The following is a 19,754-nucleotide window of genomic DNA, read 5'->3' on the forward strand; positions in this document are numbered from 1 at the left end:
AAGAATCATTTTAATCACAAAGAATTAAAAAGGTAACATTATAAAATAAAAATATTTAATTAAAATAAAATAAATAAATTTTTCTTGTAAAAAACTTGGCGCTGCTTTTTTAAGGTCTATCCAGACAAATTTACATCGCGCATAAACATAAGCGTAAGAAATTGATTGGTTCATATATATGTGCAAAAGGAAATAAAGACCAATTCATCTCTTTATGCATATGCTTATGCACCTATGCAAGTTTGTCTGGATTGACCTTAAAAAAGCAGCGCCAAGTTTTTTACAAGAAAAATTTATTTATTTTATTTTAATTAAATATTTTTATTTTATAATGTTACCTTTTTAATTCTTTGTGATTAAAATGATTCTTTGTAATATTATAATTTTATCAAGGAGAATTAAAACTACTACCACTTAGATTGATAGAAAGACCCTCAGGAATACAAAGATACATACCACGTGGGTTGAGTTAGGTAACACAATTTTGTTTTATTTTTTAAGAGTAGTTGCGCTACAATTATTTTTCAAAGCAATATATATATTCTTTTTGTAGTTGGCGTAATTTAAAGATTTCATATATTTTTTGAAATAACATTACTTAGGTTGAGTTAGGTAACGCAATTTTGTGATATAATTTTGTTAAGGAGAAATAAGGCTACTACCACTTAGGTTGGTACGTATCACTTGGATTGAGTTTGGTAACGCAATTTTGTGATATAATAATAATTTTGTTAAGGTATATATATATATATATATTCTCTCTTTGTAATTGGCGCAGTATTAAAAGATTTCACATATTTTTTTTTAAATAGATACCACTTGTTATTTAGGTTTTTTCGAGGTTATTATATCACGAAATTGCGTTACCAAACTCAATCCAAGTGATATATATATTTCAAAAAAATATATGAAATCTTTCTTTAAATTACGCCAACTACAAAGAGAATATATATATTGCTTTGAAAAATAATTGTAGTGCAACTACTCTTAAAAAATAAAACAAAATTGTGTTACCTAACTCAACCCAAGTGGTATGTATCTTTGTATTCCTGAGGATCTTTCTATCAACCCAAGTGGTAGTAGTTTTAATTCTCCTTGATAAAATTATAATATTACAAAGAATCATTTAATCATTTTAATCACAAAGAATTAAAGAGGTAACATTATAAAATAAAAATATTTAATTAAAATAAAATAAATAAATTTTTCTTGTAAAAAACTTGGCGCTGCTTTTTTAAAGTCTATCCAGACAAATTTGCATCGCGCATAAACATAAGCGTAAGAAATTGATTGGTTCAGATATATGTGCAAAAGGAAATAGACCAATCCATCTCTTTATGCATATGCTTATGCACCTATGCAAGTTTGTCTGGATAGACTTTATTAACCCTTAAATGCCACCCGGGGTCCAGCGGACCCCAGACCCTTTACAATGATATTGTAAGATTTAGTTCGTTATCGTTAAAAACTCTCTGGTGAGAGGTGAGGATGGCAGGAATCCGTACGCAAAGCGAAGCGTGAAACACGTAGGATATGAGCGGTTTAAATAAAGGAAACGACAGATTCTGTAAATCACTATATTTCCCTCAATACTTTTACCGCATGAAGTCCTTTGCACGGACTTAACTTTAATCGATATAACGCCGGGAAGTACACATAGGCTTAGAGCCCTCCGTACGTACGTCCTATCGCTTACTCGACAACGAACTTTCTGGTTCGGCACCGATCGCGCTTGAACCTGCACGAGCTTGCACGTAACCGTCTTCTGAGGATCACGTGTTAACGCGTGATCCTCCTCCTAATTCGGATCGACCAATCGTGGCCGTCTAGCAACCGTAGTTACCTATTTAGACAACATCTTCCGGCGGCGTGATGATCTCAACGCTAGCTCGGGGACAGCGCTCGCTACGCGGGAAATTCGATTGCACGTTTATTACTTTACAGTCGGCCAGCCTGAAGTTACATTCGACCCGAATGTTGTATATTTTCCTTAAACTAACAAATACATATTGAACTTCGCACTTAAATACTAAATTTGTACTTTTTTGTCACATTTAAAGAACTTAAGATTAATGGTGTACAATTATTACTCTTTGGTAAAAGGAACACAAGAACGCAATATAAACTTAGATTAATTTTAACGCAAACAATTTTTAATTATAAAATGGATTATCTTTAATTTAGGTAGGAATATCTGGATTAACCATTTTAATCCATGGTTTTAGGCGGTCTGGTGATAATATTGAGTTATAAGAACGGGTGGTAGTGCTGAAACCGGGGATACTTTCTACCACATAACGATTTTTATTTAAAGCCTTGGCAATTCGATAAGGACCCTTATATGAAGGTTTCAACTTTTTGTCTTCACCCTGTTTAATCACTGTATCACGAATCATCACCAGGTCACCGGGATTATAATCAGTTGGCTTTTTGTGCCGTTTGTCGTAATATAATTTATTGTAATTCTTAATGCTTTCATTAGAATCTAATGCAGCTTCACGAACAGATTCTCGATATTTTTCAAAATTGAACTCGACCTTAGCCAGCTGATTAAGATAGCTTACTAATTTGGCATCTGTATGATTTCGTTGGTCGTACCCGAGGAGTAGTTTAGAGGGAGAACTTTTAATAGTTGAATGATAGGTATTATTAATTACGTACTGAACCGTACTTAAACTATCTTTCCATTTACGAGGTTCTTCAACTAACTTTTTCAAAGAAGATTTTAAGAATCTATTCACCCTCTCAACTAAACCGTTCGCCCAAGGGGCTGCGACTGCTACCTTACGATGTTTAATACTTTTAGTATTCAGGAATTCGGTAAATTCATGTGACGTAAAAGCCGTTCCTCTATCGGACACGATTTTATCCGGGTTACCGAACATTTGGAAAAGACTGTCAAAATGCTTTATTGTTTCCTTTGAATTAGTCGTTTTGACCGGAAACAGCCACGTGAACCGCGTATACGCATCTATAATTAATAGAATATGTTTGAATCCGCCGATGGATTCGATTAACGGACCGTAATGATCGGTGTGTAGTATTTGGAAAGGAGCTGATGGTACATCGGTTATTTGAAGTTCACCTTCACGAGAATTTACCGACAGATCAGACATTAGACATATCAGACAGTTTTCTACATAATCTCGAACTTTTTTTCTTAAGGACGGAAACCAGTAATTAGCTATGATTCCTTGAACTGTCTTTTCTACGCCGCAATGAGCCATGTCGTCATGGTGAGCGCGAATTATATTATTAATCATAGATTCAGGTATTGCGAAACGAGATTTGTCGCTATCCTTTTTATAGACTAAGCCTTCAATAAGCTCGAACTTGTCATCGTCTTTAAATTCTAATTCTTCTGCTATATTTTTAAGTTTAACATCGGTTAATTGTTTACACTCTAACTCCCTTTCAATTGGGATAGGATCGATGTACGCCACAATACGACTGAGAGCATCCACGTGTGCCATTTTTACACCAGAGCGATGCATAATTTTAAAATCATAATTTTGGACACGCAAAGTCCAACGCGCAATTCTTGGGTTTAAATGTGCTTTGTTGACTGCATAGACTAGTGCTTGGCAATCCGTTACCACCGTGAACTTTAATCCGTAAAGATAGACATGAAACCTTTCCATAGCCTTAACGATGGCTAACATTTCAAGTTCAAAGCTATGGTAGTTTGCTTCGGCTTTATTTGTTGCTTGACTGAAATAAGCTACCGGGGCGAAAGCATCATCTGTTTGTTTCTGCATCAAAATTGCAGCTATTGCTACATGACTTGCGTCTGTATGCAGCTGAGTTTCTGAATTCGCGTCGTAAAGTCTTAATACCGGAAACGAGATTAAGTCTCTTTTCAAATTCTCAAAAGCTTGCTTACATTCGTCATTAAAAACGAACTTGGTGGATTTGCGTAGGAGATTGGTTAATGGCTTCGCTTTAGAAGCATAATTTTGAATGAATCGTCTAAAATAGTTGGTTAAACCCAAAAATCGTTGGATATCGAGAACCTTCTTAGGAGTAGGAAATTTTCGAATTACATCTGTATGCCTTTCGCTGATAGTTATGCCGTCAGCGGATATGATATATCCCAAAAATTCAACTTTTAGTTTTAGGAATTGGCATTTATCGAAATTTATTTCAAATTTATATCGTTTAAGCTCCATGAGCACGAGTTTAATAATTTCTAAGTTCTCTTCGATTGTATCAGTCGCTATGAAAATATCATCCATGTAAATAATAATTTTACGTTTGATAATCAATTCAGCTAGAGTAGGAAGATTTCTCACTCTTTTAAAAAATTCAGCTGGAGATTCGCTGAAACCAAAAAACAGATAGACGTACTCGAACTGGCCTTCATACGTTGCGAAAGAGAAGTACTTAGTATCGTCCGGATGGATTTTTACTTGATGAAACCCATCCTTTAGATCTAACAACGTATACACCGTTTTTTTGCCGGCATTTACTAAACAATCATCAACTACCGGGAACGGATGCTTTTGTTTATTTACTCGTTCATTGAGTGGTCTGAAATCTACACATAGACGCCATTTTCCATTTTTTTTTCGGACCAACACGGTTCGTGCACAATAAGGTGAAGAGCTAGGTTTTATTATGCCTCTTCTAAGGAGATCATCAGTTATCTCTTTCATTTGTAACCTTTCGGTCCAAGAGATTTTTCTAGGAGAATATGCATAAACCGTGTGATCTTTGAGATCCACTCTTACTGAATAATCCTCTCCGGGAGGTATTATGTCAGCTGAATTTACTTCCTTAATAGTTTCAACTAATTGCTGCTTTACTTTATTATCGAAATCTATTTCGATTGAATATAATTTTTCTTCTAGTACTTCTGATGAATCAAAGACCTCTTCCGCGTAAGCTATTTCTTTAAACAGTTTTAATTTACTTTCTGGATCATCGGATGGATTATATACTATTTTAATCTTATGCTGGTTTATGAAGTCCATACCGATTACCAGATCTACAGAAAAAGTATCATTATTCAAAACATTTAATTCAATTGGGACTGACAACTCTGGCAACGAAGCTAAAATTATCTTAGAAGAAACCGAACTTTTTATTTCAATCGGGTAATCGTTTAACGCCTTATACGATTTTAAATCCTTTTTCGAACTATCTAATAAACCGAAATATTTCTTGTAGACGGACGGACGAATAAAAGAAATTGGGCTACCCGTGTCAAGCAGAGCCGTTAAATTGGACGGAATATCATTTAGAGAAACGACCTTAATTTTGGAATCGTTGATCTCGAGAGTTCTTCCCTGTTCTGCTACGCACGCTACTGTAGTTGCCTCCTTGGGCTGGTCCTCCGTAGACGAATCAGCGATCTCCACAGCTGACACCGTTGTTGATGATGCTGCCGGAGCGACCGTCTGAGACTGCTCCTTCTTTTTCAATTTAAAACAGTCTTCGCGTACATGTCCTTTAACTTTGCAATAAGCGCAAAATTTATCTTTAATCACAGATTCAGATTTCACAGGCACCGATTCAGATTTCACAGGTACCGACATTCTTGACTGATTTTCTTTCTTCGAGATAAAGTCCTTTCCCTTCTGCGGCTTACCAATTGTATTCTTCTTTGTTGTATACGAGGAGGTGATGCGATGCATCTGATCAAGGAATTTATCTACATCTTCGGTATCTAGCGCGGTGGCAGTGCCCCTCAATGCATTACTTTGAATGCCGTCTATCAGAAGTTGTATTTTGTCAGCCTCTGGTAGATTTACACCCTGCATAAGGTCCAATTTGTCCATGGCGTAATCCATGAAGGATTCTTTCGAAAAGTTCCACGTACGCGCTTCTATTTTTCTCATTGATACGTATAACAACACCTTCCTCTTAAATCTTCGCGTGATGGCTTCTTTGAAAGTAGTCCACGATCGATTAATTGTGCCTGTATTGTGTGAAAACCATCGCTGAGCGTTTCCTGTTAATTTGCTGGTAGCTGCGAGAAGTGCCACTTCATGTGTTACGCCGTGTATCCTGGCTACAGCTTCCACCTTTTCAAGCCACTGGGTAACGCTTTCATCTTCAGATCCTCCATAGCTTGGTAATTGAGATGACAAAAGGTTCACCGCCTGTGCTGGCGGCACCGTTGAGACAAATGAGCGGCCTGACTGGTCCGTCGACGTCGGGATTGGCACCTGCGTATTGCCTCTCGTGCCCGTATTTAGCATTGTGAACATCTGCTGCATCATTTCGCGATTTTGTTGTTGCATCAGCTCTCTTTCTTGTCTTAGTTGTTCGGACAAAAATTGCATGATGTCTGATGTTCCCGTCGAAACGTTTCTCGGCTCGTGATGCCCCGTACGAGATGCTTGGGCGGGGGCTGTTTTCTCCGCGCCAAAATCACTGAGCGGGCCGTTTATCTCCAGATGTGTCATAATAGCTTGCACGCACTGGCCCCTGTCTTCATGTGGTCTTATGCCGTACTTCTGAGCCTCTTCCTGTAATTTTTCCAAAGGGAGGCTTTCCAGACGAGCTCGAATGCTTATAGCATCCATCGTCCCCTTTTTTTTTTTCACTACACTCGCGACCGTTCAATTGCCGCGCACGCGCCTTTTACTTATGAGCACGTGTCCGACGCGTAAATGCGTATTCGCACTTAACGTAATCCGCGGCGTCACGAACGCGAATATTATATCGCACCGCACTTATCACGGTTGCGAAAAGTCTAACGAGAGTGTCTACGAACCTCTCGGTGTAATCTCGCTGAATTGCGAGAACAGAGTGCGAGGGTTACCGCGGCGAAAGTCAAGTGTCGTAAAACGGACACTGATCCAACGACACTGATGACTGCACTCGCGGATTTCTATCCCACTTCTGAACTGTAAGATTTAGTTCGTTATCGTTAAAAACTCTCTGGTGAGAGGTGAGGATGGCAGGAATCCGTACGCAAAGCGAAGCGTGAAACACGTAGGATATGAGCGGTTTAAATAAAGGAAACGACAGATTCTGTAAATCACTATATTTCCCTCAATACTTTTACCGCATGAAGTCCTTTGCACGGACTTAACTTTAATCGATATAACGCCGGGAAGTACACATAGGCTTAGAGCCCTCCGTACGTACGTCCTATCGCTTACTCGACAACGAACTTTCTGGCTCGGCACCGATCGCGCTTGAACCTGCACGAGCTTGCACGTAACCGTCTTCTGAGGATCACGTGTTAACGCGTGATCCTCCTCCTAATTCGGATCGACCAATCGTGGCCGTCTAGCAACCGTAGTTACCTATTTAGACAACATCTTCCGGCGGCGTGATGATCTCAACGCTAGCTCGGGGACAGCGCTCGCTACGCGGGAAATTCGATTGCACGTTTATTACTTTACAATATATTTTTAAATGTTCCCCCAAAAATGGAGCTCATGCTCCCATTGATGATAGTTGAGTGATTGACCTACCCGGTTGTACACTTAGCAGTACTCAGTTTATTTAATTTTTTAAATTTTTTATACTATGTTGAAATTGAAATTTTAATAATATAAGCATTTTATTCTCTTTTCTAAGCCTTGAACAACATTGAAAATAATTTTCATAACTAAATATAAAAAAATCAATGAGTAAGGAAACATTTTTCATGCTGGGGTCTTTTAGACCCCATGTGTCATTTACGAGATTCTTGAGAGGTGTGGCATTTAAGGGTTAAAAAAGCAGCGCCAAGTTTTTTACAAGAAAAATTTATTTATTTTATTTTAATTAAATATTTTTATTTTATAATGTTACCTCTTTAATTCTTTGTGATTAAAATGATTAAATGATTCTTTGTAATATTATAATTTTATCAAGGAGAATTAAAACTACTACCACTTGGGTTGATAGAAAGATCCTCAGGAATACAAAGATACATACCACTTGGGTTGAGTTAGGTAACACAATTTTGTTTTATTTTTTAAGAGTAGTTGCACTACAATTATTTTTCAAAGCAATATATATATTCTCTTTGTAGTTGGCGTAATTTAAAGAAAGATTTCATATATTTTTTTGAAATATATATATCACTTGGATTGAGTTTGGTAACGCAATTTCGTGATATAATAATAATTTTGTTAAGGTATATATATAATATATATATTCTCTCTTTGTAATTGGCGCAGTATTAAAAGATTTCACATATTTTTTTTTTAAATAGATACCACTTGTTATTTAGGTTTTTTCGAGGTAGATATCACTTGGATTGAATAAAGTAACAATTTTGTAATTTAATAATTTTGTGAGACAATTTTTGTGAGACAATTTTGTGAGACAATTTTTGTGAGACAATTTTGTGAGTACAATTTTTATCAGACAATTTTGTGAGACAATTTTTGTGAGACAATTTTGTGAGATAATTTTTTGAATATATATCACTTGGATTGAGTTGGTAACGCAATTTCGTGATATAATAATAATTTTGTTAAGGTATATATATAATTAGATTTTTTTGAGGTATAATATTACCACTGTTTTTTTCTAGGTAACAACATGTTTGGAAATAAAAATACTACTGCTTAGGTTTTTTTCGAGATTTTTCGAAATACAAAGATTCTCAATGTATATTCTCTCTGTAATTGGCGCTGTAATTAAAAGAGATATCATTTCTTTTTTGTAATTGTAATAGATCACTTGAAGCGCGACTCATCTTTAATAAGGTGTGTATCACTTGAGTTATAATTTTTTTTTAAATAAAATACTACTGCTTAGGTTTTTTCAAGATTTTTCGAGATACAAAGATTACGTCTACCACTTGTTACTTCGGTTTTTTTAGGTAAGATACTACTGCTTAGGTTTTTTCGAGATTTTTCGAGATACAAAGATTAGGGTCTACCACTTGTTACTTAGATTTTTTGAGGTATAATATTACCACTGTTTTTTTTTTTTTCGAGGGGTAACAACATATACACTACTATGCGGTACTTGGCGCCTTTTTTTACCTTTTTTTTAAAAAAGGTAATTTTGTACGGATATCACGCCTTTTTGTAGTATTACGCATTTTATAAACAGTATGTACAGGGTGTTATTCGAGGTATAATACTACCACTTTGTTTTTTTCGAGGTAACTAACATAATACATATATACTACTATGCGTGTACTTGGCGCCTTTTTTTTACCTTTTTTTGAAAAAGGTAATTTTGTACGGATATCACGCCTTTTTGTAGTATTACGCATCTTAATCTTAACAGAAAAAAATTACACCTTATTAAAGACATGTGTCTGAAGTTGTTAATATATATATAAACATTGTCAGACATTGCTTTTATGTAAATATGCATCTATATTATGTTGCTGTATAAATTATTTCTTACCAACTTTTTCCAATCATAATAACTACACACCAATGTGACGAACTACTATACAATATTTGAATGTGTTTTTTATCTTGTGATACAGATGAATCGTATCAGGCAATTGCCGTGTTTCTACCGGTCTATAATCGGAACAATTTTGTAAAAGTCGATGGAAATGATCCACATGTATGTCCATCAGCCATTGGCCTGGACAATTATATTTCTGTCTGTAGGCATTAAAGTAATGTATTTTTTTGTGTGTACAGACATGTTAGTTGTTAAAAATAAGATGTTTTTCTATGACTGCTAATGCAGCTTTTTTAAAAACTATAGCCGTAACAGCCAAAATTTAGCGCTAATAGCAGCCAATGTTTGCCAGCGCTTGTGGCAGCCGTTATATAGCGCCAAAGAGCAGCCGGATTATATATATATATATATTTTTTTTTTTTTCCCAGAAGACCTGTAAAGAAAATATATATTTACATAATACAATTTAATTTAATAGCCCGTTATTTATAGTCAAATCTTATTTCAAGACCATCTTAAGTAATGTCTTAAAATGCTTTGTGATTGACTTATCTTAAGATTGTACTTAAGACGATCATAAAAATGAGATCCGACTACGAATATCAACCAAATGAATAAAGAATGGGGGTATTAGCATCATGACAGAAGTAAAATATATTAAAGGAATTAGTTGCTGGGTCGGTTAAAATAACTCTAAAATTATGTAGGGAAGACCGGGGCTAAGTCGACATTGAGGGCAAACTTGACACTAGACTTTTTTGCTAATTTAAATCTATCGTAAAAACTTGCCTTTCCTACTGTAAATGCGTCTTTATGTGCTAGTATTATCAACAGGATTTGATGACATTCTGAGTTATGGTGTAATTTTTAGCGCGACATAAGCATTTTTGATGGTGAAAAGTAATTTTTCTGATCTCTCGAAAATTTCTACTCTTTCATCAAGCTTTAATCTTGCAAACCTATATGTAAGTGATTTTCATGGAAAATTTGATGCTCTATATGAATCCGATAATCGTTTTTAGATATTTTCAAAATTTTCATATTTTTGAAGTGACAAAAGTAAAAAACGACGTCCGAGGCAAAGTCAATACCACGCCGTTTTATCGGCTCCCAGTAACAAACGATGCTTGTCATGCAGCCGTATGGCTCATCATGACAAATGTATGCGTATGTCCGATCGTGAGTTTACCTGCATTAATTGTTTTTCAGACATGAGTTTAGATGAAGATAATTGAAAGTTCAACAATTTTTGTTCTCATGATTTCAAATGATTGTTCTAGCTACTTTATTCCGAATTTTTGTACTTTTTAAATACACAATAAAAAATGTATTTTTATTTTCAGACAGTAAAAAATAAGTTCCAAATCAAATTGTGTCGATCAGACAAAGTGTTGAGTTTGCCCCGGCGGGGTGTCGAGTTTGCCCCGGCATTTTTCAATTCGAAAATTTGTCTTTGCGTCATTTTTCCTTCCTGGCGGCAAACAGAGCGACGTACAGCAAAACTTTCTGAATCAATTTTGTACCTGAAGGAACACTCTTTAAATATATACCATTAAATTTGCCTAAAATTTTAATTAAATATTAAAATTACCTTTGAAAAAAATAGTGTCGAGTTAACCCCGGTCTCCCCTACTTTTAAAATCTTCAAATTTTTTTAAATACTTTAAAGTAGAGAAAATCGAGGGTAGTTCCGAACGAACGGTAAGGATACAAAATCTAAAACTTTATATTTTCACAAATTATCCCGAGTGTACAAGTAGTGATTGATTCTACTAATAAAACTTTATATTTTTACAGTACAAATTATTCCCAACGCAAGTACAAATAGTGATTGATTCTGCTCGTAAAAAACCCAGGTAGCACATAATATTAGTTATACGTTTTTGAACGTATATATAGTTAGTTTCATAACCGTAAAGAACCATTAAGAAACGTTTGAACAAAAATGTGTTTAAAATATGATTTAAATCATGATTTAAGAAACGTATTTTTTACGGTTCTACAGTTAAAAATATTATTAAATTTTTTCTTTCAAATTATAATTGCTTTATTTATATATATAGGGTAAATATGCATTTTTAAAAAAGGTAATTTTGTATAGATATCACGCCTTTTTGTAGTATTACGCATTTTATAAACAGTATGTACAGGATGTTATTTCGAGGTATAATACTACCACTTTGTTTTTTTCGAGGTAACAACATAATACATATATACTACTATGCGTGTACTTGCGCATTTTTTTGAAAAAGGTAATTTTGTACGAATATCACGCTTTTTTGTAGTGTTTTTAAAAACACATAAATTATGGAACATTATAAGACAAAAACCAATTCGCTGTCTGTATTTGAACTGGTACTTTACTCTTGTACGTATGGAGTACTCACGTTCAGCTCGGCGAAAGAGAATAAGCATGGAAATCTCATTGTGCATATTTTAAAAGCATATAAATTGTGGAACATTTTAAGACTAAAACCAATTTGCTATCTGTATTTGAATTGGTACTTTACTCTTGTATGTATAGGGTGCTTACGTTTGGGTCGGCTGAAGGGGATGAGCACAGAAATCTCATTGTGCATATTTTAAAGCATATAAATTGTGGAACATTTTAAGACTAAAATCAATTCGCTATCTATATTTGAACTGGTACTTTACTCTTGTACGTATAGGGTATTCACGTTCAGGTCGACAAAAGGGAATAAGCACGGAAATCTCATTGTGCATATTTAAAAGCATATAAATTGTAAAACATTTAAAACTAAAACCAATTTGCTATTTGTATTTGGATTGATACTTTACTCTTGTATGTATAGGGTGCTTACGTTTGAGTCGGCTGAAGGGATGAGCACAGAAAATCTCATTGTACATATTTTAAAAGCATATAAATTGTGGAACATTTTAAGACTAAAATCAATTCGCTATCTATATTTGAACTGGTACTTTACTCTTGTACGTATGGGGTATTCACGTTCAGGTCGACAAAGGGAATAAGCACGGAAATCTCATTGTGCATATTTTAAAAGCATATAAATTGTGAAACATTTTAAAACTAAAACAAATTTGCTATTTGTATTTGAATGATACTTTACTCTTGTATGTATAGGGTTGCTTACGTTTGAGTCGGCCTGAAGGGGATGAGCACAGAAATCTCATTGTGCATATTTTAAAAGATATAAATTGTGGAACATTTTAAGACTAAAACCAATTTGCTATTTGTATTTGAATTGATACTTTACTCTTGTATGTATAGGGTGCTTACGTTTGCGTTGGCTGAAGGGGATGAGCACAGAAATCTCATTGTGCATATTTTAAAAGCATATAAATTATGAACATTTTAAGACTAAAACCAATTCGCTATCTGTATTTGAACTGGTACTTTACTCTTATATGTATAGGGTGCTTACGTTTAGGTCGGGCTGAAGGGGATGAGCACAGAAATTTCATTGTGCATATTTTAAAAGCATATAAATTGTGGAACATTTTAAGACTAAAACCAATTTGCTATCTATATTTGAATTAGTACTTTACTCTTGTATGTATAGGGTGCTTACATTTGGATCGGCTGAAAGGGATGAGCACAGAAATCTCATTATGCATAATTTAAAAGCATAAATATGTGAAACATTTTAAAACTAAAATCAATTCGCTATCTGTATTTAAACTGGTTCTTTACTCTTGTACGTATGGGGTATTCACGTTCAGGTCGGCGAAAGGGAATAAGCACGGAAATCTCATTGTGCATATTTTAAAAGCACATAAATTATGGAACATTTTATGACTGAAACCAATTCGCTATCTGTATTTGAACTGGTACTTTACTTTTATACGTATGGGATACGCACGTTCGAGTTGGCCAAAGGCCAACGTGTTTTATTTTTCCGCTACGTGTCCTACGAGCGGAGATATTGCGACGCAAAGTCGAAATGCGAAAATTTTATATTAAGATATTTCTACTAACGTCGACGTCTCTCAATATATCTCAATATATATATATATATCAGAGAAATGTAACTTTCACTTTTTCGACATTGGCGATACTATAGTATCGCCAGTTTCGATATCGCGCTCGCATTGTTATCGATCGATCTAGTAGGTAAATTAATAAGCGAAGATATTACGACGTAAAGTCCAAACAAATGTAAAAATTTTATTTATTAAGATACTTCTTCGTAGATACGTCGGTCTCTCAATATATGACACTAGACATTACAGACGCGCGCGCTTCGCGCGCGCCATTTAGCTTTAACATTATGCTATTACTATTACACTATTCCCTAATAGCCAAATGCTAGCAGAATGCCGACAGTATGCCAGCAGATCCGAGCATGACCATCGAGCAGATTCCTGTCCCCTGCGTCCTCATTAAGCTTATTTTCTAGCAGCACGATCTGCTGCCCACAATGTAATCGCAGAAACGCGGCAGAAATCGTGCACAACATGCAGTCACAATGTGATAGTAAAAATGTAGCAAGAATTGGACATGAGCCATATGAGCTAATAACAGCAGAAACACAGCAGAAATGGTGCATGGCCTGCTGTCACAATATGATGGCAAAAATTAATATAGCTAGAAGAGAACATAGCTCACTATAACGTACTGGTTATTTATATATAATTTATTCTCTCCTATTACCATAAATAATATTTCAGTGGAAAGAATTGTTATTAATGACAGTAATTATACTATCAATTCAAAAGTATGCCACATTATAAGAGTGGACTCCACAATACAACTGATACAAGTTGTGCAGTACCGTAATTTATACCGAAGATAATAGACAAGGTAATATGTTTATCGAAATTAATAAATATCTTCTCGTTATATATAAATTTAATTCATATTATATGTATTTAATTCATAAAATTTCTTATACAATATACATATTATTTTACAGTTCAAAGACCAAGAGGCAGAGCCACGGGGATACGGCGGCAAGAAGAAAGATTTATGGCCTTTCTGTACAGACTTTCATCACCATACTATCATTGGGGCATTAGACGAGGCAGAGGCAGAGGCAGACAGTATAGATAGATAAGATTCCATATACCCATTATATTATATACTTCCATTATATTATATATATACTTCCATTATATTATGTACTCTTATATACCCTGAAATAATCATTTCTTTTTGTAAAATAAAAAAACAATAAAAACATGTAATATTGATCAGATTATTGTCCACTCCATCTTTCATGCATGCATGCGTACAACGTCTGCATGTGCAATGTACGCATAAATGAGAAATAATATATTACTAGCCAGATATATCTTGCTGCGGGACGGTCTTTTCTTTCCCTCGACGTATTAGTATGTCGGTGTAAAACATGTTGAAGTCAAGTCTAATTCAAACATAAATAATTTAGAAATTAATTAGTATCTAATTTTATATCAATTGTGTGAGAAAAAAGGATGCATAAAAATTATATAAATAAAATTCTTACCGACATAACACATTAAGTAATTTCTCATTGTTATTATCACAACCCAAATCACAAATTCGATCTAGAAGTCGTGTCAATACTTTAGTAAATCTTTCGTCTAATGATACGATTGTTTCTTCGAAACTTCCTGTTCCATCTTTCGCCGTAGAACTGTTCTCAATCTATGAAAAAATACAGTCAATTAATATATTATAAGCGTGTACATGTATGTTACATAAATTAAAATTAAAAAGCATTTTTTTCAAGTAACAGAAATGTGATACATAATGAAGTCTTATTTAAATTATGATATATAATAATGCAGCGATAAACTATTATCACCATGCCTTTTATGATTAACTATACAAGTATAATGATTTTCTTCTTTTGAAACTAAATATAAATAATGATATGTAATATTATAATTCTAGAGGATAATTTATACTTTTATAATAACACTTAAATATATTTTTTAGATATGTAAATTTTTAACTTATGATTAGGTATTTGTTATTATTTGACCAAGTAATAAAATAGCAAATGTTTAATGTTGCATTGTACAAAACGCATGTTGTAAAAATACATAAAAAATAGCTTGCTAATAATACGTATTTTCAAAATCATATTTAAAAATATATATAAATAAAAATTGCAATTTTTACAATACATATGGATATCTTCTATGAATACACCGTAAATACATATTACAAGAAAAATTTATTTATTTTATTTTAATTAAATATTTTTATTTTATAATGTTACCTCTTTAATTCTTTGTGATTAAAATGATTAAATAATTCTTTGTAATATTATAATTTTATCAAGGAGAATTAAAACTACTACCACTTGGGTTGATAGAAAGATCCTCAGGAATACAAAGATACATACCACTTGGGTTGAGTTAGGTAACACAATTTTGTTTTATTTTTTAAGAGTAGTTGCACTACAATTATTTTTCAAAGCAATATATATATTCTCTTTGTAGTTGGCGTAATTTAAAGAACATGGGTACAATGTATAATCAACGGACATCATGTATGTCATCAGGTGCGTTCAGCAGAAAACAATGTCAAGTTAATATTTATCTCTCTCTTTCAAAAGACTAACCACGAACTACAAACTTCATATTATAACATTATTACAATTTATTTGTATTTTTAATTCGAGTCAAATGTGCGCCTGCATCTATCGCACGTCATTTTACTGCTTACCACAGACAATTGGTATTATAAACGTGCCATAAAAAATGACTACTGGTCAATATATTTCGACACATAAAATATTATGATATTGTAAGATTATAATTTATAATATAATACATAGACGCTAGTCATATAAACATCAAACCATTTCATTACTTGATACGAAAAAAATGCCACTTTGATCTGCCAATTCAATCAGCCCAATTAATTGCTACGTTTTCTTCTTGGCACTAATCAACATATTTCTCTTTTGACTATTTCTCATTTACCTCACAGATTTACATTTCGCTCACTTCATAATTATCAATATCCTAAAATTTAGAAGCAAAGTCCTTTTAACTGTATCTTAACATCACGGATTGATATTCTCAAGTTTTGAATATCTCGTTTACAACATGTGTCAAATGTATCAACGCTGTAACATAATTCTAAAGATTCCAATTTGCCGGTGTACTGTAACGATTTCATATACTTTCTGAAATATTGAAGTGAGATCAACGTTTTAATATGCAAGAAAAATTTATATTCTGCCGATAAAATAAACAATAATTTATTATAATTATTTATACCTAAAGGTACATATATCTTGCTTGGTCAATTCCTCTAACGTTGTAGTATCAACGACAGTCTGCAATATTCGAAATACTCGATATCGTACGTTACAACTATATTCAGTCTCGCCATGACGATTGCCGAAACCTATGTTTATAAGAAATTGTGCAAACAAATCCATATCTCCATATTCCAGCATATAACATATCCTACAATTAAGTATATTTCACAATCAATTGTTGATTTAGAAATTGAATATAAAAAAAATGGTGTACCAACAATATTACCTAAGTAAATTATCTTCATAGTTGGTATTCTGATCAGACTCTTTCGTCGCTAGAAACGTCTCTGTAAAGCTTTGAGACAATTCGGTATACCTGGCATTAGATTGTAGCCATTCTTCCAATAAATCCATACGCAATTTTATCGTATTCAACGAGAACAGTTTACCCAGCTCGTTAACAGCAGCGTTAATATCGGGTCTGTAGTTGGTTGCAGTTCGATATCGTAATGGTATGCTTTCTTCGTTATACAATTCATACACCAGCTTGCACGGATTTTCAATTAGAGCAAGATACTCATCTTTCTCCAATCCGTACGTACGTAGAATATGCTCGGACGTAAATCTCAAAAATATTTGGATTTAATTTTCTGAAAGTAAAAGCCATAGAAGTCAATATATTTTTTACAACATAGACACGTACTTTACACAGAGATTACCGTACTTCTAACATTCCTTCTTCGAATTTAGTGGAATTCTGTGCCGCCAGCTGAGCATACTCGTAACATTCTTTCGCGGCAGCAACGCGATCAGCACCCGGAGGTGTATGATTTACGACATAGTACAATGCTGCAGTACCATAATAGAATCCATCTGAATCTGTCATCCGTTGTATACATTTCTTGATATCTTTGAGCAACGTGGTATTTTTCGGATAAAGCGACCATGCAGTATTTTTCGATGCAGTAGAATTATTTCCCCATACTTGTGTCACTTCACCTTTAATAGCTAATGTGCATATGAGATGTGCCTCCAAATTAAGTACGGGTGCGATGTCAAGCCACTTGCCGTATGTTCTTAAATTCAACTCAGGTGCTAGTAACGAGAATTAATAAAATGTGAAATTAAGTTAAGTAATCATCCAAGTGCTGGCCATAAATTTATTTCTGAAATATATTTACTAATGATTTTCCAAATATCGACTTTAAGCAAGAACGGAAGTCTCCATTGGGCTATCGGCGGCAACGTACTATGTCCAGGATTAAGCTGTATCCACTCATCGTGTTCCATTGGTGTAGGAAGCCTGTCATGATTGATAGTATGATTATTAAATTCAAAATTAATATATGCGAAATTATTATAATTTACCCGCTCCGAGTGTAATTTTGCAAGAAGCAAAGATAATTTCTCTTTTCCATATTTTTGTCTCCTATGAGATCCATTAGTATAATAAACACTTCATAGTGGTAAAATGTAATCTGGAAATTTAAATGTAAAATTCACATTATAAGAAACTATACTATCCAACATTTTTATAGCTTACGTGTTCCCATAACGTAGAGATACATCGCTTCAACATGGATTTATCTTCCATTTGCGCAACAACTCCATTACATTTCTTTCTTAATTCATCGATTTCATCTTTACAGATAAGTAACTCTATAATATATTACTCGATTATTAAATTGGTGTTCAATATCATACGAAAATGATCTACGTATAAAAATATGTAAATATCCAAATATTAAATTAATTGTCACAAATACATATTATTTTCTTATATCATTTGCCTTTATTCACGCTTGTATTCGAAACGGTTATCGTTGGATTCCACGTTTTTAGTAATATTTGTAAATAATTCAAAAGGCAATCATTGAAATTAAATCCGAAGCTACAACAATAATCTTTTAATAAAGGAATCACGTTCTCTTTATTAGGTACTGTTTATGATCTGCTGTAAAATTTTTCTTTTGCTCGAAGCACTATTTGTTAAAACTTCTGTAAATGTATTAAAAATATATACATTGACACATATGTATAACAAGATTTGCGTTTAATATAAAAATAGACTCAATGATAATGCATGAGCGTACCTTTAGAAGTTATTGAATAACGTGACAGTCGTTGTGCCCAAATATGCAATAGCTTGTAACTCTCAAACGTTTGTGTCAATGATCGATTTTGCCCCAAGCGCGAATATTCATATCCCAAAGTTGAGATTGTACAATGCTGAATATGATCGGTCTGAAATCTACAAATATAAATCTTTACACATTATTATCGAAAATTAATTATCGAAAAATAGATTTATTTTCTTACGATGTAGAAACGGTGGAAAGCCAACTGCACGCCTCTTGTTCTGATAACATAAAGAGAACCGATAGCCCTAATTGCAAATCGAATGATCGTCCGGTGCATAACTTTCTCAATAAATTCATCAAAAGCTGTGATAATATAAATTTCATTTCCGTTAATATCTCTTCGTTTCTTTCAGACGTGCTAAGATACATGAAATAAAACGTTTTGAAAATTTGCAGTAAAGTATAATAATTAAAATCTAAGATAAACTCACCCAAGATATAATTATATTCCTCAATGATGAAGAAAAAACAGTCTCTGATTAGCGACGATCGTTTCCTCCATGCGAGTAAATAAGAAAGATCCATGTTATGCACAACAATCTAGGTTAACCTGTGTAAACACTCGCGTAAACGTAGTTATATATAGGATAGGATAATTATATTATTAAAACAATTACCTTGAATTAATCCGCGTAAACGAGTAAATTATCGTAAGTTACTATCACATCACGGTCGGTCTCGCTCCGACGACACTACCGTTCTCTCAACGATATAGGTTAAGTGAACTGACTGTGACGTGACAGCGCACTGAACGCACTATCTGCACTGCGCGCAGTACAGCACACACGTATGAACGCACTATATCTGCACTGCGCGAAAGCGCCGCCAGTGTCGAAAAAGTGAAAGGGACATTTTCTCTGATCACGTGATATATATGAACTGATTGACAGCGCGCTAAACGCACTATCTACACTCGCGCAGTACACACACGTATACATATGTGCTGGCGATGTGCTGGCGATACTAGCACCGCCCTGGTGTCGAAAAAGTGAAAAGGACGCGACTCCAGCCAATGAAATGATGGCATGGCATGAGAGACGGTCGACGTAGAAGTAGAAGAAGTAGTATCTTAAAAATAAATTTTCACATTTGGACTTTGCGTCGCAATATT

The 19,754-nt window shown here is 34.0% G+C and overlaps 1 protein-coding gene across 8 annotated transcripts; it reads right to left on the reverse strand.

The window, feature by feature from the left end:
• Positions 1 to 14,147: 14,147 nt before the first annotated feature.
• LOC139785505 (uncharacterized) lies at positions 14,148 to 19,369 on the reverse strand. 8 transcript variants are annotated; one of them, XM_071724662.1, is made up of 14 exons: positions 19,261 to 19,369; positions 19,075 to 19,193; positions 18,822 to 18,946; positions 18,596 to 18,753; positions 18,046 to 18,161; positions 17,871 to 17,980; positions 17,684 to 17,805; positions 17,227 to 17,597; positions 16,789 to 17,152; positions 16,519 to 16,710; positions 16,106 to 16,424; positions 14,769 to 14,929; positions 14,587 to 14,666; positions 14,148 to 14,436 (listed from the first exon to the last, which is right to left on the reverse strand). In XM_071724662.1, exons 3-9 carry the CDS (start codon positions 18,938 to 18,940, stop codon positions 17,129 to 17,131), a joined length of 1,020 nt encoding a protein of 339 aa, XP_071580763.1. In that variant the 5' UTR covers positions 18,941 to 18,946; positions 19,075 to 19,193; positions 19,261 to 19,369; the 3' UTR covers positions 14,148 to 14,436; positions 14,587 to 14,666; positions 14,769 to 14,929; positions 16,106 to 16,424; positions 16,519 to 16,710; positions 16,789 to 17,128. The 8 variants fall into 8 exon arrangements, with proteins under 8 accessions (XP_071580763.1, XP_071580758.1, XP_071580760.1 ...); XM_071724657.1 differs by having other exon boundaries at positions 18,822 to 19,001; XM_071724659.1 differs by lacking the exon at positions 19,261 to 19,369 and having other exon boundaries at positions 16,219 to 16,424; positions 18,822 to 19,001; positions 19,075 to 19,229.
• Between the last annotated feature and the right edge of the window lie 385 nt (positions 19,370 to 19,754).

Source organism: Temnothorax nylanderi, unplaced genomic scaffold, assembly GCF_030848795.1.
Source record: "Temnothorax nylanderi isolate EJ_2023f unplaced genomic scaffold, tnyl_v1.0 TNYL_tig0817_pilon, whole genome shotgun sequence".
NCBI lineage: Eukaryota > Metazoa > Arthropoda > Insecta > Hymenoptera > Formicidae > Temnothorax > Temnothorax nylanderi.